General features: G+C 51.7%; 1 protein-coding gene across 1 annotated transcript in view; it reads right to left on the bottom strand.

Annotated features, from left to right (window-relative positions):
* NECTIN2 (nectin cell adhesion molecule 2) overlaps nt 1–22,521 on the bottom strand; it is a 40,233-nt gene that overhangs the window by 12,412 nt on the left and 5,300 nt on the right. The window contains exons 2-5 of the mRNA XM_023742767.1: nt 19,382–19,523; nt 7,271–7,648; nt 1,849–2,145; nt 183–300 (exon numbers count right to left, since the gene is read on the bottom strand). Of these exons, the coding sequence (XP_023598535.1) occupies nt 183–300; nt 1,849–2,145; nt 7,271–7,648; nt 19,382–19,523 (935 nt within the window). The remainder of the gene's footprint in view (nt 1–182; nt 301–1,848; nt 2,146–7,270; nt 7,649–19,381; nt 19,524–22,521) is intronic.

The following is a 22,521-nucleotide window of genomic DNA, read 5'->3' as shown; positions in this document are numbered from 1 at the left end:
AGTGTCTGGATGTCAGTGCATCTCTGAGGGGCACTCTCCTGCTCCAAACCAAGCGTCCAGGCCCCTGGCCCCTCCTCCCCCAGACCCAGATGTCTGGGCCCCCTCCTCCCTCAGACCCAGGAGTCCAGGCCTCTGACCCCCTACCCCTCAGACCCAGGTATCTGGGTCCACTCACGACTCACGTGCTCCAGTCATAGCCTGTGGGTTCTGGGTTGCTGCGGACATCACAGCTCAGGGTGGCCTCACTACGCCCGAGGTACCAGTTGTCATCATAGCCAGAGATGGAGACCTCAGGGGGGTCTAAGGAAATGAGAGAGCTGGCTCAGAGATGAAGAGAATTCCAGAAGGGGTGGATAGGTGAGGGAATAAGTGGCATCCTAAAGCAACGGGATGGACTGGCAAGAGGAGACAAGGGAGAACTATCGAGGGCGGGTCAGTCCAGGCTGGGTGGGCTGAGGCCAGTGTAGACACTGTGCAGAGAAGCCACGGTAGACAGTGTGTGTGTGTGTTACTTTCCACATGCCCAGGGTAGGTGATGTGGGCAGGAAGGGTGTCAAAGAAGACAGTGTCTGGGGAACCAGTATAGATACGCAGAGGAACTCAGTGTAGGCAGCACTCAGGGAAACTCATGCACACGTTGGTGCATATCGTGGATACTGCCTGAGGGAGCCAGTGTAGACACGGCTTGGGGCATCAGTGTAACGGAAGGCATTGCCTGGGAAGCCAGTGTCGGTAATGTTGAATTGGGGGGTAGGGTAAATTTGGACAGTGATTAGGAGAGCCGGTAAAGTCCATATTTGGCAGGGTTCATGTGGAGACGGTCAAGGAGAGTCAGTGGTAACATTCAAAACCAAACCCACTGCTGTCAGGTCGATTCCAACTCCTAGCGACTCCATAGGACAGAGTAGAACTGCCCTACAGGGTTTCCAAGGCTGTACTCTTTATGGAAGCAGACTGCCACATCTTTCTCCCGAGGAGCTGCTGGTGGGTTTGAACCACTGACCTTTCGTTTAGCGGCCAAGAGCTTAGACACTGTGCCATCAGGGCTCCGTGGGTAACATTAGGGGGTGTCAGTATAGGCAGTTTCTGGAAGAGCTAGTACAGAACACATTGGGAAGGGTCACTATTGACAGGGCTTGGGGGGACAATGAAAATTATATTGGGGGGTAGGGGTCAGTGTGGAGACCCTAGGAGAGTCAGTGCAGACAGTACCCAGGGAAGCCAATTTAGACAATGTAGGGGGCTATGTAGATAATGTTGGGGTAGGCAGTGTAGACCATGGCCCAGGGTAGCTGATATAGAAAGTAAGGGTGCAGCACCGACTGGCATCCGTGGAAGCCAGCATAGATCATGTCAGGGGCACTGCTGTGCTAGTAAACTGGCTCTCTGCAAGAAAAAAAAAGCCCTCATTTGTAGTGTTTGCCAATTTCCTAGGTGTAAATAGGGACCCCATGGTTGATTTCAAGCTACCAGTATAACTTCACTGAAAGTAGAATTGGGAAGAAATATACAAAATTGGCTCTTGAAAGCCCATTCTGGCATACCACTGGTTGAGGTCAGAATAGAGAGAGCTCAGGGAAGCCACTGTAGACAATGTGAGGACTAAAAGAAACCAGTGTAGACTATGAGGGGTAGTGGAGATGTTGTCCAGGGAAGTTAGTGTAGACAATGAAGGGACAGTATAGACACTCGCTCAGGAGAGCTGGTGTAGACAATGCGAGGAAGGCAGTGCAGAATGCGGCTCAGGGGAACCAATGAAGCCCACGTTCAGGGACAGTGTAGACAATGCCTGAGAGGCGCCAGTGTAGACAGTGTTAGTGGGGGTGGGTCACAACCTGGTGTACTCACAGCGCACAGTGAGGGTCACGGGCAGCAGGGCGGGCTCCTTGAGGCTCTCGTGCTCCACTTTGCAGGTGATCTTTGCGCCGTCTACTTGGCCCAAGGGCACCAGGGTGAAGCGGCTGGTGACAGTGAAGGTGCCAGGCAGGGATCCTGGCACCTGGCTCTCAGTGGCCTCCCCGGCCAGGGACGAAGACCAGGAGATGCGGGCAGGCGGGCGGCCCTCTCTGGAGACACAGCGGGCCACTGGCATGGGCTCCAGGCTGAGTGTGACCTCCTGGGCTTCGGCGTGGTTCTGGGGCTGGGCTGGGAGAGAGGACAGAGTGGGCTGGTCATCTCGCGCCTGCAGCCACTCAACAAACACCTGCCTGGGTTCCAGTCCCAGTTCTGCTGCTCAGCCGTTGTGTAGCTTTGGGTAACTCAAACTTGGTGCCTCAGTTTCCTCTTTTGTCAAATGGGGATCAGAAAGTGCCCACCCCATGGGACTGTCGTGTGGATTCAATAAATGACTACGTAAAGCATTTAGGACCGTGCTTGGCACATACTGTGCTATATACGTGTTAGCCGTGATACGGTATGATTGCTCCTGCTCAGCCAGAAAAGCAGAGACAGGATCCAAGAGGCTAGGATTGAAAAAGAAAAGCCAATTTTACAACAATAAAAAAGAAAACCCCAGCGCAGAATAATGTGGCTCAAAGGTCCAGCTGGAAAGACCCCCTCCCTTCTCTTCCTGTAATTAGCATTAGTGTGTGGTGCTGGAAGTGGGATAAAGGCCACAGAGCCTTCCAAAGCTGCTTGTTTTCTGCCCTTTCACCCTGTTCTGGAAAACATGGAAAATGGTAGGGAAAAACCAACAACAAAACCTCCAAGAGGAATAGTATAATAATACCAGCTCTCACTTACGGATGTGTCACCCTAACCCAGACTGCCCTCTGAGCTCTGACGCAGGTCTCCACGTGCCTTCAGGACTCTCCATCTGGGGATGTCCTCAACTGTGGTATGGCCTTTCCCTTCTCTCTTCTCCTCTCCCACAGCCCCCTCCCCTAACCCCTGCAGAGCCTCCAACAGGCCTCCCTATGTCTTCCCTGTCTGCTCCTCCTATCTGTCGCCACAATAGCCAGAGTGAGGCTCCAGAGCCAACCGTGACCACATCCTTTTAGACGCCTCCCATGGCCCACAAAGCCCAGCACAGTTCATCTTCTGCCAACCACCCCAGGCACCACCCCCCATGCTCCCCTTGGTCGGTGTCCCCCCACCCCCAGCACAGGGTCTTGGTGTCCTTGTGTGTTCCGTCTCCTCTGCCTGGGATGCCCAGGCCTCCTCTTCTCCTCACCCTGCTCTTCTTCATTCTTCAAATCCAAGCCCAAGCCTCACTTCCTCAAGGGAACTTCCCTGACCTCTCAGGCTCCGTCCCGTCTCCTGTTAGTGGCCCATACATCACTTGTTCCCTCCGTTAGGGCGGACACTTGGCTGTTTTGTGTTCCGCCTCTTCCCCAGTACCCGTACATGCCTATCCATTGCCAACAAGTCAATTCCAACTCATGGTAACCCTATGTGTTACATTGTAGAACTGCTCCATTGGATGTAATCTTAAAAGAAGCAGATCGCCAGGCCTTTCTTCCACGGCACCAGTGGGTGGGTTTGAACCACCCACCTCTTTGTTAGTACTTAAGTGTAAATGGTTTGTACCACCCAGGGACCTTTCATACACGTCTGGTGCGTAGTGAATGTTCTCTAAGTCACCTCTTGCACAGAACAAATAACTGTACGTGAAGAGAGACTTTTAAGCTGTGCTCTGAATAATAGAAAACAACAGTGGTTTCTGGGCTCCTTGGAAAGGGAAGCGTTTACTCAGAGATGGCTCAGCGTGGACTTCTCAGACTCTCTGGGGCTGAGAAGGGGAAAATCAAGTGTCCTAAGTGACTTGGCTTCTGGGAAGTTGCTGGGGGAAGGTGGGATCTCAGGGGAATCCCAAGGGGGTGCTCCTTCCTGACATTTAGCAAGAACGGCGTCATGGTTTGAATTATGTCCCCCCAAAAATGTGTGTATCAGTTTGGCTAGGCCATGATTCCTGGTACTGTGTGATTTTCCTGTATGTTGTAAACCTGCCTCTATGACGTTAATGAGGGAGGATGGGTGGTAGTTGTGTTAGTAAGGCAGGACTCACTCTAGAAGACTGAATTGTATCCTGAGGCAATGTCTTGAGATATAAAAGACAGAAGTGAGCAGTGAGACAGGGGGACCTCACACCATCAAGAAAGCAGTGCCAGGAGCAGAGCGCGTCCTTCGGACCTAGTCCAGGGGAACACTGATGAGAAGGCTGACGGAGAGAGAAAGACTTCCCCTGGAGCTGATGCCCTGAATTTGGACTTTTAGCCTACTTTGACTATGAGGAAATAAACTTCTCTTCATTAAAACCATCCACTTGTGGTATTTCTGCTATGGCAGCACTAGATGACTAAGACAAACGGGCATCCCTTGAAAAAATACCTTTGTAAGTCTTCCCCATTTTGCTTTGTGGCTGTGCTGGATATCCCCCTGCTGGAGCCAGAAGGCTGGGGTTTCTCCCTGGTCCTTCTCCTCCATGGACAAGTCCAGCGCCTTCTAGCTCCAAAAAAGCATCTTTCTTCTACCTACTTCTCTTGACCTCCATTACTTCCTCCCTCTTCCAAGACAATTCTCTCCCTCACCTTCTACTTTGCTCCATTTCCTTCTTCTTTGTCCATCCCTCCAACGGCCCTCCAAACAGCAGCCACTCATCTGTTTATAATGTCAACAATCGGGTCAGGTCCCTCTTGTAGTCTGAACCCCTCTGATGTCTCCAAATGGTCCTCAGGGTGAAATTCAACCTCCTCACCTTGGCCTATGAGGCCCATGCAATCTGGCCCATGAGTTCTCCTGAGTCACTGAGGGTCACTCAATCCCTCAGCCAGCCTCATCAATCTCACTGGCCGTTAGAGGTTGAATTGTGTCCCCCGGGAAGATATGCTTAAGTCCTAACCTCTGGCACCTGTGAACGTGGCCTTGTTGGGAAGGAGGGTCTTGGAAGACGTTATCAGTTCAGTTACCACGAGGTCATACTGGAGTAGGGTGGGTCCTAATCCAATATGACTGGTGTCCTTAGAAAAGAGGAGAGATATGGAGAGAGACAGAGGGAAGGCAGTCATGGGAAGACTGAGGCAGAGATTGGAGTGACGTATCTACAAGCCATGTGTCTTAGTCATCTAGTGCTGCTCCAACAGAAATACAAGTGGATGGCTTTACAAAGAGAAATTTATTCTCTCACAGCCCGGTAGGCTACAAGTCCAAATTTAGGGCATCAGCTCCAGGGGAACGCTTTCTCCATCGGCTCTGGAGGAAAGTCCATGTCATCAGTCTTCCTTTGGTCTGGGAGCTTCTCTGCACAGGAACCTCAGGTCCAAAGGACGTGCTTTGCTCCCAGCACTGCTTTCTTGGTGGTATGAGGTTCCCATGTGTCTCTGCTCACTTCTCTCTTTTATATCTCAAAAGAGATTGCATTAAGACACTAATCTTGTTAACCTCGTCAGTATAACCTCATCACAGTGATAGAATTTATAACACATGAGGAGATCACATATAATCTCATCATAGTGGTAGAGTTTACAACACATATGGAAATCACCTCAGATAACATGATCATACAATACTGGGAATCATGACCTAGCCAAGGTGCTACACACATTTTTTGGGGGGACACAATTCAGTCCATGACACCATGGAACACCGCAATCGCCCGCCATCACCAGAAGCTGGAAGAGACACATGGAAGAGATTGTCCCTCAGAGGCCTCAGAAGGAACCAACATGGCCGACACCCTGCTCTCAGACTCCCACCTCCAGAACTGTGAGACAATAAATTTGTTCTTACAAGCCACCCGCTTGGTGGTACTTGTTAGGGCAGCCCTAGGAAAGGACTATACTGGTCTCCTCTCCATTCCTGGAGTGTGTCAAACTCGCTCCCACCTCCCCGCTTCTGTACATGCTGTTCCCTCTGCCTGGACACCCCCTCCTCTGCGGTGCCCTCAGATGGCTCCTCCTGACACATCAGGATGTGATGAAAATGTCCTTTTGTCAGACACCTTCCCTGACCATTTCATCTCGATTAGGTCACCAGGTCCCCCTTATTTTAAGTGAGTATTACAACACACTAGTTCCCCCTTTGTTTCCTGTTCGATTATTCTCTGGTTTTACCTCGAAAATATTTCCAGCATCTGAGCTTTTCTCGCCACCCCTACTGCCTCCACCTTGGTCTAGTCCCCATCAACTCCTGCCTGGATGACTGCAGTCGCCTCCTCCGTGTGTCCCAGCTTCCACCCTCACCCTCCTGTCCCACCGCACACAGCTGGGAGCCTGTGAAAAACCCAAGCTGGGTCACATGCTTCCTCAGCTCAGAACCTCCCCTAGCTACCGTTTCAGGGCAAGAGCCAAAGGCACTGTGGTCCACGAGGCTGCACATGGTCTCTGTCACCTCCTTGATCTCTCTCCTCCCACTCTCCCCAAGTCATACATCTTCAGCCACACTGACTTCCTGTATGTTTGCAAATATTCCAGGTGTCCTGCCTCAGGGCCTTTACACTTGCCGTTCTTCTGCCTGGAACACTATCCCCCGTGTTACCCACCGGGCTCCCTCATCTCCTTCAGGTCTTTTTTCAACTATCACCTTCCCAGACCTCCCAAGCTGCAACTGCAAGCTGCCCACCTCTCTCCACCTTCCTGTTCCTTCTCCCATAGCACCTATAACCACCTGACATCCTCTTCATTTTTCTTACGTATGTTATTTACTCTCTGGTGCCAACTCACTGGACTGTAAGTTCCATGAGGGCAAGGAATTGTCTGTGTAGGCGCTCAATAAATATTTGTTGGATGAATGCCTCGTTGACTGCTATATCCCCAGCATTCTGAACAGCGTCTGGCATATACTGTTGTTAGCTGCGTGGAGTCAGCCCTTGACTCCTGGTAACCCCATGCACAATGAAACGAAACGCTGACCGGTTCTGCACCATCCCCATAATCAGCTGTGGATGGGACCCTTGTGCTCTGTAGGGTTTTCATTGGCTGATTTTTGGAAGTAGATCACCAGGCCTTTCTTCCTAGTCCATCTTAGTCTGGAAGCTCTGCTGTAACCTGCTTAGCATCACAGCAACACGCAAGCCTCCACTGACAGGTGGGTGGTGACTGTGCATGAGGTGCATCGACCGGGAATCGAACCAGCGTCTCCCACACAGAAAGCGAGAATTCTACCACAGAACCACCACTGCCTGGTGTCTGGCATATAGTAGACGCTCAATGAGGATTTCCCAACTGACTGGAGAGCAGATAGCAAGCCAGCGTCACAGCTGAAGCAGAGATGGGGCTCCCCTACACTGCGCCCCGATCTCCTCTCACCACCCCCCGTACCCCACCCTGCTCACCAATCACTCTGAGCCAGGTCACTCCTCGGATAGTGCCATTGGGGAAGGTGGCAAAATCACAGGTGTAGTTGCCCTCGTCCTCCACTGTCAGCCCCTTGAAGGCCAGCGTGGCATCCTGCAGCTTCGCATCGGTGCCCTGCCCGACCGCGACGAAGGACAGCCGATCCTGGCCCGGCTTCAGGCTGGGGAAGCTGGGGCCGTACGAAGGGTGGAAGACAGCCACGTTCGGGGTGCCCCCAGCCACATCCAGGCGCTGCCACGTCACCTGAGAGATGCGCACGTCGGGGGTGGGGGGCAGCAGGTGGCACGGCAGCTCCACGGTGCCCCCCAGGTAGCCCCGGACCTCGGGCAGCACACGGACACGCACATCCTGGGCTCCTGGGGAGAGAGAGGCAGGAGGTGAGGCAGCTCCCTGGCGAGGGTGTCGCAGAGGGGGCCCCACAGGGAAACGCAGGAGCCTTTCAGGGTCCCGATTCCAGAAAAGAGCCAGCTCCAAAAGAAATTTTGAGGGGAACTAAGGAAATTTGAGCCTGAACTAGATGAGATGTTGTTATTGTGTGCTGTCGAGTTGATTCCAACTCATGGTGACTTCATGTGCAACAGAGTAAAACTGTGCTCCACAGAGTTGTCAATGGCTGATTTTTCAGAAGCAGGTTACCAGGACTTTTCTACTGGGTGGGTTCAAACAGCCAACCTTTTTTATTAATAATATTTTATTGTGTTTTCGGTGAAGGTTTACACAGCAGTTTAAGTTCCCATTCAACAGTTCCTACACAAGGTGTTCAGTGACACTGGTTACATTCTTCACAATGCGTGAACATTCTCATTATTTCCATTCTGGTTTTTCTGTTTCCATTAATCTAGTTTCCCTGCCCACTTACATTCTCATCTTTGTTTTAAAGTAATTGTTGACCACTTGGTCTCATAGAGGTGATTTTTTAAAGAAGGACAGCACCCACAGGTGTAATTCATTATTTTGTGAGCCAATTTGTTGTTTGGCCACAGGGTTCATCGTTTGAAGAGTATCTCAGGGCAATAGCACTGGGGAGTCCTCCACTCTCAACCGGTCCAGTAGGTCTGGCTCTTTTTTTTTTTTTTTTCAGGAATTTGAGTGAACCACCGACCTTTTGGTTACCAGCCAAGTGCAAACCATTTGCGCTACCCAGGCACGTCCAGATTAGATAATATTATGGAATTATTGTTAATAGTCTAAGGTACGATAATGAAATTGTGATCATGTAGAATTCCTGAAGATTAAAAAAAAACAAACCCACTAGCATCAAGTTGATTCCAACTCACAGCAACCCTATAGGACAGAGTAGAACTGCCCCCATGGGGTTTTTAAGGAGCGGCTGGTGGATTTGAACTGCCAAACTTTGTGGTTAGCAGCCGAGCTCTTAACCACTGTGCCACCAGGGCTTCAATCTCAAACTGCTCAGAAAAAAAAAAAAAAAAAAAGCAACTGTCTAAGAGAAGTCGCCGAGTGGAGCAATGGTTAATGTGCCTGGCTGCTAACCAAAAGACTAGAGGTTCGAATCCACCCAGAAGTGCCTCGGAAGAAAGGCCTGGCAATCTACTGCTGAAAAATCAGCCATTGAGAAGCCTGTGGGTTACAGTTCTACTCTGACACACATGGGGTCACCAGGAGTCAGAATCAACTGGATGGCAACCAACAACAGAGGAAGAGATGAAGCAGATGTGGCCATGTATTGCTCCTGCCAAGTCTAGTGTGGAAGAGGAAGGGGGCTCCCGAACCACTCCTGGGACTCACACCTGTTATGTTTGAAATTTTTCATAAGAAAAACTTAGGGGGGAAGAAAGGAATCCTCTTAAAATAAATGAATAAAAATAAGCCTATCACAAATAAACTTTAAGAAATTTAAAATGTGAGGCTAATTCCTGAGGCCAACTCTTCAGTCAAAGATTAGACTGGACTATGGGACATAAGATGATACTCGTGAAGAGTGTGCTTCTTAGCTCAAGTAGATACATGAGACTAAATGGGCAGCTCCCGTCCGGAGGCGAGATGAGAAGGCAGAGAGGGTCAGGAGCTGGTTGGATGGACACGGGAAATCCGGGGTGGAAAGGAGTGTGCTGTCACAGTATAGCGAGAGCAATTAGGGTCACATAACAATGTGTATATAAATTTTTGTATGAGACTAACTTGAATTGTAAACTTTCATATAAAGTACAATAAAATTAAATAAAATTAAAAAAAAATGAGGGGGGATATGCAGAACAGAATTTTAAATTCTCATGGAATCCAGATTTTTTGGAGCCATGAGGCTGAATGAACCCCTGAAACTATTGTCCTGAGATAACCTTGAAACTTAAACCAAAAGCTTCCCTTGACGTCTTCTTGAAACCAAACAATAGTTTAGCTTAACTAGTGAAGAATATCTGCCTTGAGCATTGTGCTCTTTTAAGATCTGTCTATGTGGGATCAAACTGACCACTCAAAAGATCAGACTGGGAACTTAGGGCAGTGAGTTTATGTTTAATGGGGGAGGAACAACTCAGAAGAGCGTACATGGTTGCCCATCTCTAAGAATGTAATCAATGTGACCAAATTGTACATGTAGAAATTGTTGAACTGATGAAGATTCTGCTGTATATATTCTCAACAACAACAAAAATAAAATAAAATATTAACAGTAACGTACTTTCTCTCACACCTTTCTGTGAAACCTATAACTCTCTTTGGCCTATCTTATTTTTAAACAGCTTTATCAAGGTAAAATTCACACACCATACAATTCACTCATTGAAAGTGTACAATTCAATGCCTTTCTGTATATTCACAGAGTCGCGCGTTGTCAACATAATCAATTTCAGAACATTTTCGTCACTCCCCAATACCCTATAAATACCCCCTCTCTCTGTTGTTGTTGTGTGCCATGAAGTCGATTCCAACTCATAGGGACCCTACAGGACAGAGCAGAACTGCCTTATAGGGTTTCCTAGGCTGAAATCCTTATGGGAGCCGTTTGCCAGGGCTTTTTTCCGTGGAGCTGCTGGTGCGTTCAAACCACTGACTTTCTGGTTAGCAGCTGAGTGCTTAACCACTGTGCCCCTAGGGCCCCTTCCCCTCTATTGTCTATCTCTATAGATTTGCCTATTCTGGACATTTCATATAAATGGAATTATACAGTATGTGGTCTTTTGTGACTGGCTTCTTTCACTTAGCATGTCTAAGGTTCAGCCTCATTGTAGCGTCAATCAGTACTTCCTTCCTTTTTATGGCTGAATAATATTCCATTGTTTGGATATACCACATTTTATTTACCCACTCATCATCTATTTCCCTATTCATCATTTTATTACCCCTTTGGGTTTTTTCCACCTTTTGGCTCTTGTGAATAATGCTGCTATAAACATTCATGTACAAGTTTCTGTGGGAACATGTTTTGATTTTTCAGATTACCTTTTGTTTTCTCATTTCTAAAACAGGAATAAATTTTCTCATTTCTAAAACAGGAATGTTGCCCTGTCATGCAAGGCAGTACAGCATGGAGGCATACAGGGCACAGGTTGCCTAGGTTCAAATCCCAACTCGGACACTTACTGACTGTGTGACCTTGGGTAAGTCACTTAACCTTCTGTACCTCAGTTTCCTTATCTGTAAGAAGAGAATAATAATAGCACCCTATTCCTAAGATTGTTATAAAAATTAGGGAATATTGTGGCCATCTAAGATACAACTATTGGTCTCTATTTGTCTGGAACAAAAGAGAAAGAAGGAAACCCAAGAATCAGAGAAGGAACCCGACGACAGGGCTAACTGTCTCCATGAACCACAGACTCCTCCACCCTGAGACCAGACCTCGATGGTGCCCAGCTACCACTACCAAATGTTCTGATCAGGGTCACAGTAGATGGATCCTGATAGAAAGGGAGAAAAATATAGAACAGAACTTCAAATTCTCAAAAAATCCAGACTTACTGGACCCAATGAGCCTAGAAGATTCCCCAAGACTTTGGCACAGAGTTGCTCTTCAAACCTTGAATTGACAATATCCCCTGAAGTCACCTTTAAACTAAGTGACAGTTTAGCTCAAAAAGTAAAGATTGTCAGCCTTGAGTATCGCATTCTTAAAAACCATATGAGACCAAATGGACAACAGCTATTTTATTTCGTTAATTAAAAAAAAATTTTCTTTTGGTACTTTAGATGAAGGTTTACAGAGCAAACTAGTTTCTCATTCAACAATTAATATATATATTGTTTGTGACATTGGTTGCCAACTCCACGACACGTCAACACTCTCCCCTTCTCGACCTTGCGTTCCCTATTACCAGCTTTCCTGTCCCCTCCTGCCTTCTAGTCCTTGCCCCTGGGCTGGTGTGCCCATTTAGTCTCATTTTGTTTTATGGGCCTGTCTAATCTTTGGCTGAAGGGTGAACCTCAGGAGTGACTTCAGTACTGAGCTAAAAGGGTGTCGGGGGCCATACTCTTGGGGTTTCTCCAATCTTTGTCAGACCAGTAAGTCTGGTCCTTTTTTTTTTTTTTTTTTTTTTTTTTTTTTGTGAGTTCAAATTTTGTTCTACATTTTTCTCCAGCTCTGTGTGGGACCCTGTATTGTGATCCCTGTTAGAGCAGTTGGTGGTGGTGGCTGGCCACCATTGAGTTGTGCTGGACTCAATCTGGTGGAGGCTGTGGTAGCTCTGGGCCAACAGCTACTTCAAAGCATAGATGAGAAGGCTGGGAGGCAGAGAGTTTAAGTCAATGGGAGTGAAACAACTAGAACAGAAATAAGGAGAATGTTGACACAATGCGAAGAATGTAACCAACACCACTGATCGTTATGTCTAGAAAATGTGGAATGGGAGTGCTGGGTATACTTTCACCAAAAATAAAATGAAATATTAATTAAAGAAAAAAAAGGAGATAAGAAATATTTGCAAAGCACTTAGCAAAGGCCCACAGGAAACACGACATCAGGGCTTATTAAATAAACAGTGAGGGAGGTATAATTACAAGTCGCTCTTGACACTCACTCAGAAGGAGCCCCAGTGGCACAGCGGTTAAAATGCTTGTCTGCTAACCGAAAGGTCAGAGGTTCGAATCCACCAGCGGCTTCTTGGGAGAAAGACTGCTTCCGTAATCATTACAGCCTTGGAAACCCCATAGGGCAGTTCTACTCTGTCCTGTGGGTCGCTATCAGTCCGAATCGACTCAACTGCAAGAGGTTTGCTTTTTTTGGGTTTTTCTTGTCACTCAGCCCTGAGGCAGGGCTAAGGGCACATGATCTGATTCTGGACCCCGTTTCTGTCTGGGATGGGTGTGTGTGGGCGTGTCCTGCCTCATGCAAGGACGCGAGCAACATGAACAGATGACTCTAATGAGAGGTCCCCTGGCATCAGTGAGCCCCGCGGACGGGCCAGCCCCAGGGACTTTCAGGAGGAAGCCATCAGTGAAGGCCTAACTGTGACCCATCATCACCTCATGGAATCCCCAACACGCCCTGCGACTCGAATCCGAGGACACCGCCTTGGGAAACGGGGCTCCTCCCCTCCGGAGGGGCGCACTGCCAGGTGTGCAGAGCTTAGGGCTCCAGAGCCGGCGCCGGAGTGGGCTCCCTGCTGCCTCCGCCCCTTTCTAGCTGGGTGACCTGGTGTCTGAGTCCAAATTCCTCGATTGGTAACATGGGGCTGTTTCAGCTGCCCTGCAGGGTCCATTGTGACAATTCCACTCAACGACTTTCTCTTGGATGCTCTTGGCAGGGCCTGGCACCTGAGTGGACAGAGTGAGTAAGCCACCAGTGGTAGGCCAAATCCAGCACTTGTGTGTATTTGCTTTGGCCCACACAGTGCTGTGAATGAGCAGCCAACACAGAAGGGTCAGGAGCTGGCACGTAAAAATCCAGACACAAATCAGGGGATGGAGCTCCTGGGGACAACATTTGGCTGGGGCTGAGGAAGGGTTGCCGCCTTCCACAGGGCACTCCCTCACCGGTCACCCCAGCTCCCTGAGCCTGGATCTCGGCTTCGCTTGGAAAGGAATAAAGGAATCAAACTCTTTGTTCAGGTCCCCGACTCCAGGACGTCCTCCCTCCTTCCCGCAGCCGGGCCAGCCCACTTCCCTGCGGACTCCATGACACTCTAGGTGATAATTATTTGTTTCAGTATTTGTCTACCCCACTAAAATGTCAGCCCCTGGAGAGCAAGCACCTGACTTGGAACCCACACTCAGCACCAGGCCTGATACCCCTTCAACAGTGTTTACTGAGCACCCACTCTGTGCCAGGCCACATTTCCCACACGGCCCCCAAAGACACTACCCTTTCTAGCTGGGTGAGAAGGGCAGGGTGCTCAAGTCAGACCTGCAAGAGCTGCAGAGAGCAAAGGAGGGTGGGGCCAAAGAGTTGGGATTTGTCCTGGAAGCAAGTGGGAGCCACTGAGGGTTCTTCAGCTGGAGAGTGACTTCACCTAAGCTAAGGAGGCCTGAGGGAAGGGTGGTGAGATGGACATCAAAATGGCAGGGACAGAGGAGGTACCTGAATCACGGTGGGGATTGTGAGGGTGAGGGGGACCCAGAGTACGGGTGATGCTCCGATGTTTGTGCTTAAGGAAGAGGCGGGGAAAATGAAGGCAGCAGGACAGAACCCTGGCGTCCAGCACACTGCGGACAGGTGCCTGAGCTCTGACCTTGGCCAGGATGTGACCAGCACTGCAGTGGGGGAGGGTGGTGTGGGAACACTGGCCTCCTGCAGCTTCCCCTGACAAGCCAGCCTGCTGACAGCTTCATGAGTTGTCAGCTCAGTCCCCAGACATGCTTCCTCTCCTGGTGGACTGGGCCTGCAGGCTTCCTGCCGTGGGAGAGTGGGGCTGCCCGGGGCCTAGTGTGAGCCAAGGGAGAGATCTGAGGACAAACAGACCCAGGGATGGGGAGACCAAGGCAGACAGGAGTATGCAGTGACTCATGGAACCCTGGAGAAGGAGGGGGCTGGAGTCTAGACTCCTGGATCTGAGGGAGCTAGGGGCCCAGACTCCTGGATCTGAGGGAGGAGGGAGCTGAGGCCTGGACTCCTGGGTCTGAGGGAGGAGGGGGCTGGGGACTGGGCTGCTGGGTCTGAGGGAGGAGGGGCCTGGGGTCCCCCGGACTCCTAGAACCTGGGGAGGAGGGACTGGAGGCTGGGCTCCTGGGTCCCTGCCTGGCTTCTCCTCAGTGCTTGGGTTACCCAACCCCCAGATCTATAAAACTCCATGACCCACCCTCCCATCACCTGACGTGGCCAGACCCTACCAGGCCCTTGAAGGCCTGTGTGAGTGCTTTGAGCAGGGGCCTCAGCTGCTGCCTCAGCCGCCTCGTTAATTAATTAATTGCTTTCATCACAGCACCCACCCCCACAGCGGAAATCCAGCCGGTTTGGGGGGCGGTGTGCAGAGGGGGAAGCCGGGATGTAGGGCTGTCTGTCTGTCTATGCCTGGAGTTCTGCCCCTCCCTCCCGGCTTCCCCTGGTCTGTCCTGCTGATGGTGGTTTTCACTCAGCCCGGGAAAACCGAGGGCTGAGATTTCCCTTCCTTTCTGCAGGGGCCAGGGGCCACCCTGATAGTCTCCCTTGTGGGCTCTGCCCCTTCTGGGGGTGAATCTGTAGGACTGCTCTTTTGGGCTGAGCCCCTGGTGAAAACACCTAATGTCTCTGTCCCTTAGAGACTCCCATCTCCCCTCTTGCAGGTTCCATCGCTTGAAAGTCTTAATTCTCTCTGGGGAGTCTCTCAGTGTCTCTTGTGTCTCCCAGAATCTCTGGTACCTCTGCATCTAGTTCTGAGGGCCTTGTGTCTGCCTTTCTGTGCCTCTGACTCCCAGAATTTCTGTCTCTTTGCCAGATCCCTGGGTGGTGCAAATGGTTTCTACTTGTCTACTAACCTAAAGGTTGGCAGTTCGAACCTACCCAGTGGTGCTGTGGAAGAAAGCCCTGGTTATCTGCTTCTGTAAAGATTAAACAAACAAAAAAAAACCAACTCTTTGCTGTCGAGTCGATTCCAACTCACAGTGACCCAAGAAAACCCTATGGAGCACAGTTCTACTCTGACACGCGTGGGGTCGCCATGAGTCAGAACTGACTCAAAGGCAATGAGTTTGTATTTTCTGTTCGTTTTGTTTTTGTTTCTTTGCCTTTCAGGGTCTTTGCCCCCGTATGTCTTAGAGTCTCTGTCACTCTTATCAACGTCTCCCAGGGTCCCCGCTCTTTTCTCTCTGTGTCTGTCTTATTCTCTCCCTCTCTTAACAGCTTTAGATAATTCATGTACTGTACAATTCACCTATTTGAAGTGTACAATTCAGTGGCTCTGAGGATCATCACAGAGTTGTGCATATCTCAGCACAGTCAATTTTAGAACATTTTCATTAGTCCAAGAAGACCTCCGCTCCACATCGTCCTCAGACGTTCCCATATTCCCTTTTCTCTCTCTGACATCTGAGGCCTCGGTTTTTAGGTGTCTGGGTCTCCCAGTCTCTGGAATCTGGCTTTCTGCATTGGATTCCTGCCTGGGGTCTCTAATCTCTCAGGGTCTTTGGTCTATGTCTCTCAGGGTCTCTGCTTTTCTGTCTCTGACCCTGGGATCTCCAATCCCTGTCTCTGATAAACATTCTCTCTGCCTAGGTTATCCTGGGCCATTGCCCTGGGTCCTCTCTTCTCCTCCCCCACCTGCTCCATTTCTCAGCCTTGCTGGGACATTAAAAATGTAACAGCATCCCAGGCGGGGGCGGGGGAGCTGGCCCGCATGCCCCACTCCCTGTCCCTTCTATGTCCACCACTCCCTGTGGCCCACACATGGCTGGCCTTGAGGCTCAGCTCTTCTGTGCCCCGACCTCCCTGGGTCAGTCACGGCATCTCCACCCTCCCCGCCTGTCACCAAACCTTTCTGTCTCTCTCCTTCAGTTGTCCCTATCTTCAGCCTGGTGTCTTTGTCCAGCTCCCTTGCCCCTCTTTCTCTGGCCCATCCCTGTGTCTTTCCCCTCCTTCTCTCTGCTTCATTCCTGTATGTGCCGCTAGCCCCATCCCAAATTTACTTCCTCCACCTCTTCCTCCATCTTTGTATCTCTGTCCTCTCCTGCAGACCCACCCCCACTTCTCCTCTGCCCAGCCCCCTTTGCCTAAGGAGAGGTGACAGCCAGACCTGCAGTCCCCTTTCCTCCTGTTCCCCTCCCTGACCATGGAGGAACAGTGAATGTTTGGGGAGGAGTAGGGAGGGAAGCCAGTCCAGGTGGGCTCCCTCATCTCCTGCGGAGGCCCAGGAAGGGGAAGGCGGAGGAGGTAGCGACAGGTGAACGAAGATGGGTGGAAAGGAGAGAGACAGATAGACAAACAGACAGACCGGGAGAAAGGAACAGAGAAAGCACTCCAGGGAGTCATAGAAGGAGAGACAGAGAGAGCAAAGGGAAAGAGAGAGGAGAAAGAGAATGAAGAGAGAGAGAAAGGGAGAGCAAAGAAAGGAAAAAGGGAGAGAGACCCAGAGAGAGAGAAGGGAAGGGAAGAGACAGAATTGGCCAGCAGAGAGCTGAGACAGAAGGCTCCAGGGGTCAGTTCAGGGGAACGGCCCCCTCCCAGGTCCTAAGAGCTTTCACTCAGGGCCAGTGGTACCTTTGAATCCTCCCCATAGCCTCGCAGGGACGGCGTTATGGATTAAACTGTGTTCCCCAAAAATATGTGTTGTAAATCCTAACCTCTATGCCTGTGGTTACAATTTCATTTGGGAATGGACTGTCGTTACGTTAATGAGGCAGGATTAGTGTAGGGTGTATCTTGAGTCAATCTCTTTTGATAGAAAGAGATTAAACAAGCAAGGGAGTAGCAGAGATGGGGACGAGAGATGCCAAGACACATGAAGATCGCCCAAGAGCAGATGCTCAGAAGAGACAAGGACCCTCCTCCAGAGCCAGCAGAGAAAGAAAGCCTTCCCCTAGAGTCGGCGCCCTGAATTCGGACTCCTAGTCTCCTAAACTGTGAGAAAATAAAATTCTGTCCGTTAAAGCCCCCCACTTAGGGTATTCCTGTTATAGCGACACTAGATACTAAGACAAAAGAGACTGTTATCTCCCTTTAATGAAGGAGGAAGTGGAGGCTCGAAGAGGCTCCCACCCAGCTGAACAGAGCGGATTTGAAGAGCTAAGAGGGTAGGCTCTGGAGTGGGACACCCCAAGGACTGGCTGTGGGACCCCGGGAAAGTGACTTGTTCTTTTTGAGCTTCTGTTACCTCATTTGAAAAATGGGAACAGGTACAGGATCTGCCTCCTAAAGCAGTCCAGAACATTCCATAAAAGCCATATAGATCCTTCCATGAGACATCAACGCTCAAGGCCTGGTGGATACCGAGAACTCACTTGGAGGCTCTGACACACCAGGCGGGGGATGGCAGAGGCAGTCCCCAGCTCTGGGTCAAGGCTGGTAGAGACTCAAGAGATACCCTGGGGGGTGGGGGAATGAGACCAGAGAGCTGGCTGGACTACCCTCACATCTCCCTGTACCCCCTTCTGAGAAAACCCTTGTGAAACCCCAGCATCCCGAGTTTCCAGCTGGGAATAAACAGCCAGGTCACCTGCAGGGGGCGGAGCCAGCGACTCCTTCACCTGTTCCCTCCTAGCCCCTCCCTCTCCTGGGGGCCTCGCCCCCGAGCGGGGGTGGGGACAGGAAGGGGGTAGGGCGGGGTGGGGAGGGTTAAGGGCAGAGTAGAGGGAGGAGCGGGGATTAGGGCGGCTCCTCCTGTCCAGCTCCCGCAGTGGCTCGGAGGACAAAGGCGCTGCAAGAGGAAAGATAAGGTCCCGAAACCCAGGAGTCCGGAACCGGGAGTCGGGATAGCGCCGCCCCGCCCCGCCCGGATCGGCGAGAGTGAAATCGGGAAAAGTTCCCCCGGGACGTCCCCGCAGACCGCTCACATGGAGAGGGATGGGCACCCCCACTCCAGCCTCCGGAGGTCGGCCTCCTGTTCTACCTGGGACCCAGCCGACCGACCCTCCGGCCCTCAACTGTATCTGGAACCCAGGAGACAGAGTCCCTGCCCAGTTATATCTGGATCTCATACGATATTCTTCTGCCCACGAAATTGAACCTCCGCCCCCCCAACTCTACCTAAAACCCAGGAGACAGAGCCCTCTGCCCACAATCAAACGTAGAACCCACAACATGGAGACCCCCCCAGGCTCCAGCTTTATTTGGACCCCAGTAGACAGAGCCCCCAGCCCACAACTAAATCTGGAGCCCACAAGATGGAGATCCCCCGGGCTCCAGCTCTACCTGGACCCTAGTAGACAGAGGCCCCTGCCCACAGTTAACTCTGGAACCCACAAGATTGAGACCCTCCAGGCTCCAATTCTATCTGGACTCCAGTAGACAGAGCCTCTTGCCCAAAATTAAATGTGGAGCCCACAAAATTGAGCCTCTTTTCCTAGTTCTACCTGGACCCCATTAAACAGAGCTCCCAGTCATCATTCTACCTGGAACCCAGAGACAGAGACCCTAGCTCCGAATTTTTCTGGAGCCAAGGAGTAAGCCTCCAGCCCCTTGTTATCTGAGGCCCACGAGTCGGAGCCCTCAGCTTCCTGAGACGTGGGGTTGGAGCCCCCCGGCCCTTCTCCCAGATCACCCAAACTCTAATCCTCTATCCTCCGAGAGATCCCAAGCCCGAGCTCCCCGTCCTTCCTCTCGTGGTCGGTACCAGGCCCCCAGCCCTCAATTCTCTCCAGGCCTCAGACGCTCAGCCCTGGGAGAAGGAAAAAGAGGTGGGGGGGTGGTCTTGCTCCATCACCGCGACCCTCCTGCTGGGGAGGGGGACATTCCCTACATTCCTGAGGGGGGAAGTGGCGACGGAAACCCAGATCCGGGCTAACTGGTCGGCGCAGAGTGGGGAGGGGGCGCGAGGCCTCCGGCGGACCTCAGGTTTAACCCTTTCGGCGGCAAGGTCTGAGGGAGGGGAAGGAGAGGAACAGAAGTTGGGATTGAGGATGGGGGTGGGGATGAGCGAGATGGAGAGAGGGAGGGTCAGCCAGAAAGTGGGCACGACAGAGGGGGCTCGGAAAACTGGGGGTAGGTGGGGAATAGAGAGTGGGGGATGGGGGACGGTCCCCCCGCGGGGGAGGAGGAGTCCCCGGGGCCGTCCGCGCTCTCTCACCGGTTTCCCAGAGTAGAAGCAGCAGCGACAGCAGTAGCGTCCACGACGATTTCGACAGCGGGAGGAGAGCTGCGGCCCGGGCCATGGAGGGCCCGGGAAGGGTCTGGACCCCTGTAGGGGGCCGCGGGCCACTACGCGAGCGCTGATCGGGTGGGCGGGGGAGCAGGTGCCTGAAAAGCTCCGGCACCAGGCCGGTTATCGTCGCGCTCTGCCTTCCAGTCCCTGCGCCGGGGGCCCCTAGCTCCGCTCTGGCCGTTCGGACTCGCTGACGTCACAGGACCCACCCCTCCGCTCCCCGCCCCGCCCCGCCGAGTGGACCCCGGGCTCCGGCTCCGGCCCCGCCCCCAGGGTACTGACCCCGCCCCCTCCCGGGATTCTACACCTGCCCCCAGGATTCTGACCCCGCCCCCTCCCTGGGTTTACGTCTTTCCCTCGTCGGGCTCCTGACCCCGCCCACTCCCGGGGTTCTACGTCTGTCCCCCGTCCGGATCCTGACCCCACCCACTCCCAGGATACTACACCGGCCCCTTCCCTGTATCCAGACCCGACCCACTCCCGGGGTTCTACGTCCGCCCCTCCCCAGGATTCTATGCTCGCTCCTCCCCCAGAATGTTGTCCTCGTCCCCTCTTGCTGTTCAAACCCGCCCCCTTCAGTATTCTAGCCCAGCACCTAAGGTGTTCTAACACGCCCCCTCCCTTTGCACCCGAGGCGGCCCCCCCAAGCCCCGCCCCCAGCTACGCGCGTTTCCGCTGAGATTCTGACACGCCGCCTCCCGAGCTTCTGGCTCCTCCGCCCCAGTGAAGCCACGCCCCTGATGCGGCCCCGCTCCCCTGCTCCCTCGGTATTCGGTATTGCCTCTACAGGAGCGCAGTCCGGCCGGGTTTCGGCCGGTTTTAAAGTTCTGACCCTCCCTCCTCGGTATTAGCCGCCCTCACACCTGCGTGAGGCACGTGCGTTCTCATAGACCCGCCCCCTCGGGGGCCCGCCCCCACGTTAAGACCTCCACCCGCGCCGTGCATCTTGCCCAGTTCGCGCCGCTTGCCCTGTCTCTGTGGGCGACTCTCAGCGTCCTCTGGTTTCTGTCTAATCTGTGCCTCGGACTCTGGGTGTCGCTTTGTCGTTTCCCTCTAGATTTCTCTCAGCCCCTCTTAGTGTCTCTGTCTTTGTGTCTCTCACTGTCTGAATTTCCCTCTCCGTCCCTGTTTCTGTTTCTGGGTCTCTGTCTCCTCGCCCCAGTGTCGTCGTTTCTGGTCTCTATTTCTGTCACTGTTTCTGTATCGCGTTGGTCCCTGAGTCTCTTTCCGTCCCTTTGACTCCATTTCTGTCTCTCTCCCTCCCTCTCTGTCCCTGTCTCTTTCGGTGTTTCTGTCTCTCAATGTCTCTTGTTTCTCTCGCTGTGTCTCTTTCGATGTCTGTGTTCTCCGTTCTGTGTCCCTTCCTCCCGCTTCGACACCGGTCCGCGATGCCTCCTTACCGCAGCCGCCCGCCAGGCGGCAGCACTGACCCGCCCCGCGCTCCGCGGGCCGCCTGGGCAGAGTGGGGCTGGGCTAGCGTCCGGCCTTCAGTCCTGCAGGTCCTTCCCGTGTCCTTGTCCCACTTCTCCTATCTCCCCAGTCTCCCGCCGTCGCTTGCCTCTTTGTGTCTCTCGCTCTGACTCGGCCCCTTTGTCTCTCCCTGGCGGCTGCCGCTCCTCCCCACCCCCACCTACCTCTTCACATTCTTCAGGCTGCCTCGGGGAGCTGGCGAGGCCGCCTGGGAGTGGTGGGGTGAGGGCGGGGAGCCGGGGGTGGGGCAGGGAGGGGTGCCACCGAGCGCCTGAAGTCCCTCCATTCGAATTTCTCAAGGGCGAGAGGCTGATCAGTTGGGGAGGCTTCTTGGCCTAGCATCAAGGACCTCCCTAGGTGGGCAAGCCTCAAGGAGTGGAGACTAATTGACCCGAGTTCAAATCCTGGTAATAACAGTATTAGTAAATGGATTAAGCACTTACTATGAGCCAGGCCCTGATCTAAGTGCTCTGTAACTATTATGTCAAATAACCTACACAGGCCCTATGTGGTAAGGAAACTGAGGCACAGAGAGGTTAAGGGGCTTGGCCCAAAGTCACAGTTACAAAATGCTGATCCGGAACTGACATCATTCTAAGAACTTTGTCTTAGTTAATTCCTCACAAGAATCCCGTGAAGGGGACACTATTTATTATGATTCTTATTTCGCTGAAAAGTAAACTGAGGCACGGAGTGGTTATTTGCCCCCAATCTACCCCGCAGGGCAGTAGCAGGTTGAGATTTGAACGCAGACAGTCTGTGCTTTTATTCTCTATGCTAGCTGAACTCCAGACAATGTGTCTTTCAGGCTTGGCACAAGTCTGGGGTGAGGCTGACTGGACAAACTAATCATTTGCTGTCAGGTGGATTCTGACTCATGACGACTGTATGTGTTACACAGTAGAACTGAACTCCATAGGGTTTTCTTGGCTGTAATCTTTATGGAAGCAGATTGCCAGACCTTTCTTCCATGGTGCTGCAGGTGGGTTTGAATCACCCACCTTTACTTAGATTAGTAGCCAAGTGTAAAGAGTTTGCAGAATCCAGGGACCTTGCCAGTCCATCAAAAATACACTCTAGATCTCTCTGGCCCTCTTTCCTCAATCTGGGGCCAGGCTGGGGAGCCAAGACCTCTAGATTTTAGTGTCAGCCTTGCCACTAACTTGCTTTGCAACCTCTGCAAGTACTGGCCCAACCTGGGTACCCCATTGCTTTCTTTTTTTTTCTAATTTTATTGTATAGATGAAGGTTTACAGAACACATACTTTCTCGTTAAACAGTCAGTACACATATTGTTTTATGACATTGGTTAACAACCCCACAATGTGTCAACACTCCCTTCTCGACCTTGGAGGAATTTTTTTTTGGTGAAAATATACATTGCCAAAGTTACGTCATTTCAAAAGTTTCTACATGTACAATTCAGTGACATCTATTACATTCTTCCAGTTGTGCTGCTATTCTCACTACCCTTTTCCAAATTATTCCATCACCATTATCTTCAACTCACTTCCCCCTAGGCTTCCCATCAAACCTTTTGAGTTGCTGTTGTCAATTTGATCTCACATAGATAATTCTTTTTTTTTTTTTGTACC

This window comes from Trichechus manatus, unplaced genomic scaffold (assembly GCF_000243295.1).
Source record: "Trichechus manatus latirostris isolate Lorelei unplaced genomic scaffold, TriManLat1.0 scaffold00216, whole genome shotgun sequence".
Taxonomy (NCBI): domain Eukaryota; kingdom Metazoa; phylum Chordata; class Mammalia; order Sirenia; family Trichechidae; genus Trichechus; species Trichechus manatus.
Note: the sequence above shows the minus strand (reverse complement) of the source record. Positions and strands in the feature narration are given on the sequence as shown.